General features: G+C 38.0%; 1 protein-coding gene across 1 annotated transcript in view; it reads left to right on the top strand.

Moving 5' to 3' along the window:
* syn3 (synapsin III) overlaps nucleotides 1–4,174 on the top strand; it is a 141,177-nt gene that overhangs the window by 115,991 nt on the left and 21,012 nt on the right. Inside the window, exon 7 of the mRNA XM_015392602.1 lies at nucleotides 2,777–2,839. Coding sequence (XP_015248088.1) covers nucleotides 2,777–2,839 — 63 coding nt within the window. The remainder of the gene's footprint in view (nucleotides 1–2,776; nucleotides 2,840–4,174) is intronic.

Below are 4,174 nucleotides of genomic sequence, written 5' to 3' on the forward strand. Positions count from 1 at the left end.
TACCATTAGGCTTTGCCATTAGGCTTTACCATTAGGCTTTACCATTAGGCTTTACCATAAGGTTCTAGCATTAGGCACTACCATTAGGCTTTGCCATTAGGCTTTACCATTAGGCTTTACCATTAGGCTTTACCATAAGGTTCTACCATTAGGCTCTGCCTTAGGCTCTACCATTAGGCTCTACCATTAGGCTCTACCTTTAGGTTTTACTATTAGGCTCTACTGGTATTAGCTATTAGGTTCTACAATTAGGCTTTAGGCTATGTCTGATTTGTTTTTCTGTTCGGGACTAGAGACCTTCCTATACCTATGAAGAAAGTGTATTTACTTTAGAAATATTTTACATTTCATTTATATCTTAGACACAATCATTTTAAATAGCTTTAATGTGCATGCTTATTTGTATATGAGTGAACTTGATGTACAAGACGGGATTTAGTAAAAAAAAAAAAAGGGAAATCCATCTTTAGAGGATTTTCCATTTTACAAATTTATAAAAACCAATGAGTCTACAAACTATTTGAAATAGCATGTTTGCGGTCTGTCTGGCCTGTCCAAACCTTCCCAGGGACATGTGGTATTCTGCCCAGCTTCCCAGAACCTTACTTTACAACGTAACATCATTTTCCAAACTCCTCCCCGTACCCGTCTGCGTTAGGTTTAGTGGGGTGGCCTAAAATCCACTCCCTCTCTAAACAATCCAAATTCCAAGCAAAAGAAAAGAGTTTCCGCTTTAGGTTGTGTCTCTATGTGGTGTTTACCACATGTCTGCCTTCCTGAATATTTACAGGACTGAATAAAGTTATGAACCTAACTGTAACATCTGATCTACCTCTCAAGGATCGACAGTCAGAAATTGTTTTCCTTCCTTTTTGGGAAAATGGAGGTCTACAGTATTGATATGACATTTTCCTTCAAAAATAAACATTAAGAAATTAACATATACAGTATCCTGTCAAACCACAGTCTAAAAAAAGATGTAGTGATAAATCCACCTAAACGCTTTTAAAACAACAAATTTTCTTTGTCTTCCTGTTTGTGTATTTTTACCCTCCAGTCCAGCACTATTAAGAAGAAAGCTAATACCATCCATTTTATGCAATTTTAATACATTTTGCTTAAGGAAGAACAGTATAATACGTTGATTGCAGCATAATTAACATTCATTTCTGCTAGCATACCTTTAATTCAAACTATGCCAGATAGCGCACTCTATTAAGCTAGAGAGAATGCTAACTTAAAGAGTAATCCTTAATACATTTGTATTATTGTACTAATTTGGTTTATTTTCTTTGTATGTGTGTATGACATGGGTTATTGCTAACTTGTGGTCTATATTTCATGTTAGAAATATGTTTATTCAGGTATATGTTGGTGTGTTTATTGTTTTCTCCACTTCGTATGACTTTCAAGGTTTTTAGTACATTTTCCAATAATTTACCTGCAGCTGGGTGACAGTGAGTTACTTTAAAAGTGTTCATAGAAACAAAAATAACACCCTTGTTTTACCGTTGGACTACAGTTCATTGATTTAACTCGCAGTACATTTGCGTAAAAATGTGTTTAAGCTCATAACCTAGCTTTATTACTCCAGTTAAGCCGGGTTTACACTGTGCGATTTTTTTTGCCCTTTTCAGTCCGATTCTCGGTTGTGCGAGAATATTTTGATCAGCTGACTTTCAGCCTGATGGTGCGTGGTGTAAAGAGGGTAACGAGGGTCGATCAGCCTCTAACGACCAACTCCCCATCAGGAATCGTAAGGTTGGGAGAAAATCACACATGTTCCCTTGGCCATCGTAAGGTGGTCGTGGGCAAATCGCTCAGTGGGCAAACAAGGATTCTTCTTCTTCCTCTTGGAGGAAAACCCAGCAACATGGCGGGGGTGCAATGAGTGAAATGGAGTTCTTTCTGTCAAACTGACAGACCATAGTAGCCACGTTTGCTCAGCCATGTCTTTGTCCAAATACGTCGTCTCCTTTTCTTTTTAGGGCTTTCAGCACAAAATTGCCCAAATATCTAAGGCAGCGCGTTTCACTCTAGTGAGCTTCATGTTCCTCTGCTACTGGTTTGGCTTCCAGATAGACGAGTCCGAGTAGCGCCATCTCACTGCGGAGCTGAGTCCCACCTGGTTTTTAGACGTACAGTGTGAGCAGGTAGATCGCATCAGAGCGTCGGGTCGCACAGCGAGAGAACAAACATCGTGAGCTGAGAACTTTTAAACCCTGCGGTTTCATCGTACATGTGAGCTGTAGCTGCGAGCAACGATTGAAATAATCGCACAGCGAATTCCCGGCTTTAGCTTCCTACACAGTAAAACATCAAGTTGTTAATTTTAAATTCAGAGGAAGCTGTAAAAATTTCTGTTACCTCCGATGCATATCTTTTTTTTCAATTACTTATATTGTTTTATTTAACCAAAGGGAATTCTAGGAAAATTCCCCAAGTTTTCCATGCATTTAAATTTCCTCATTTTGCTCCTAGAATTAGCTAAGTCCTAATTTAATACATGAATAATAAACAGTGAATAAATAGAAAACCAAATGCTGCATTTCTCTTTGAGAGAGAATTAGTTTCTGATGATGATTTATTCTTTTTTTAAGGGAAAATAATAATGTGTAAATGTATTGCTGTTGTACAAGCAGCTACCGAGGAGGCCAAGATCTGTTGCCTTAGCTGGAAATGGAAAATTAAGCAGGTTTACAATGGAAGTCAAAATTTGTAGACTATGATGTTTTTTTCCCCTTTTTTAAGTAATTTCATGATTTCCTGTCTGCAGATCACAACCCCTTCGTTCCCGGTGGTTGTCAAGATGGGTCATGCTCATGCAGGCATGGGGAAGGTGAGTCCTTATGATTAACTATCATAAACACCCTTACATCCGATTAAAGCCATTTTGTTTACTTTACTGTTAGGAATCCTTATACCTTTCGTTAGATGACCAGTTATGGTAGAAATATTATTGCTAGATGCCTACAGAATGCAGGTCAGAACATAGAAAGGCATCTGAATTGCATAATGGAAATATTAATGGATTAAGGCCTTTTTAAAATGATACTCTGTGTTTCCTTCTGTCTGGAAGCCTTTTAACTCAACCAGAGAAAAACTGAGGTAAACACATTTTCCCAAAGACGTAGAGCTTTCCTTCACACTCATGAGGCTTCAGGAAACAAACCTCAGAAGTTCCTGATTGTACCGACAGACTCTGCCTCTCAGTGAACTGGAAACAGACACTTTGTTCTTGTCTTTCCCAGCTGACTGGTTAAAACATTAAAAGATCACTGCTGTGTTAAAATCCCTGTTATGACTACTGGTTATATAACACCTCGAAGAACAGCACACTAGTGTTTCAGCTACTGAGTTATACAATAGTTTTTAAGAAAAGTTGGAAAAAGCTGTTTTCCATTATTTATTGAAGTTTAAAGAAGGAAATTCATATTTCAAATGTTTTGCCTTCATTAATCTGGAGGATTGCTGTTGGATTAAGATACTCTGGAATATTCCAGAAAGCTCAAGGGCATTTTTCTATAAAAAGACTTGCCAAGTCATGCTTGTGTGCTTATCATGAAAGAAAGTAGCTTGTTTGCTGACATTGCTACTGTTAGACTAAATAACTTTTTAACCTCAAATGTTGGTTTTACTAAATATGTTCTTTTTATGATTATTTTAAAGTGACAGCACTGTTAATTTGGACCGCTTTAAAGATGCCCGCCCTGCTTTTAAAACATTTTTACAATTTTGGGAACATTCTCTCTTAGTACGCTCAGTTTTCCTCCTATTTGTTACCCTTGGGTTGTTTTATATCGTCATCGCAAACAGGACTACTTTGTTCCACCGTGGAATTTATTTCACTTTATTGATGTTTTTGGACTCTTTGTCTACAAAAACCATGGAAACCAACAAAATCTCCACTTTCTGAGTATTCTAAGAACATTGGCTTGAAAAATTTTCTTTCCTTGTTCAGGGCAACCTTATTGTCAGGATTTGGCGTTGGTTTGAGGACCCAAATGCAGAGGCAAGTAGGCAGAGGTGAACTTAGGTGGGTTTAATGAAGTTTACAGGTACGGAGGCAGGAATCTGACATCCAACAAAAATAACAACGAACCAGAACCAAGGAGACATCAGGGGAAACCAAACTCTAGGAGCCAGGGAAAGACGAGGTAAACAGACAGACGTT

This window comes from Cyprinodon variegatus, unplaced genomic scaffold (assembly GCF_000732505.1).
Source record: "Cyprinodon variegatus isolate N-32 unplaced genomic scaffold, C_variegatus-1.0 Scaffold598, whole genome shotgun sequence".
NCBI classification, from domain to species: Eukaryota; Metazoa; Chordata; class Actinopteri; order Cyprinodontiformes; family Cyprinodontidae; genus Cyprinodon; species Cyprinodon variegatus.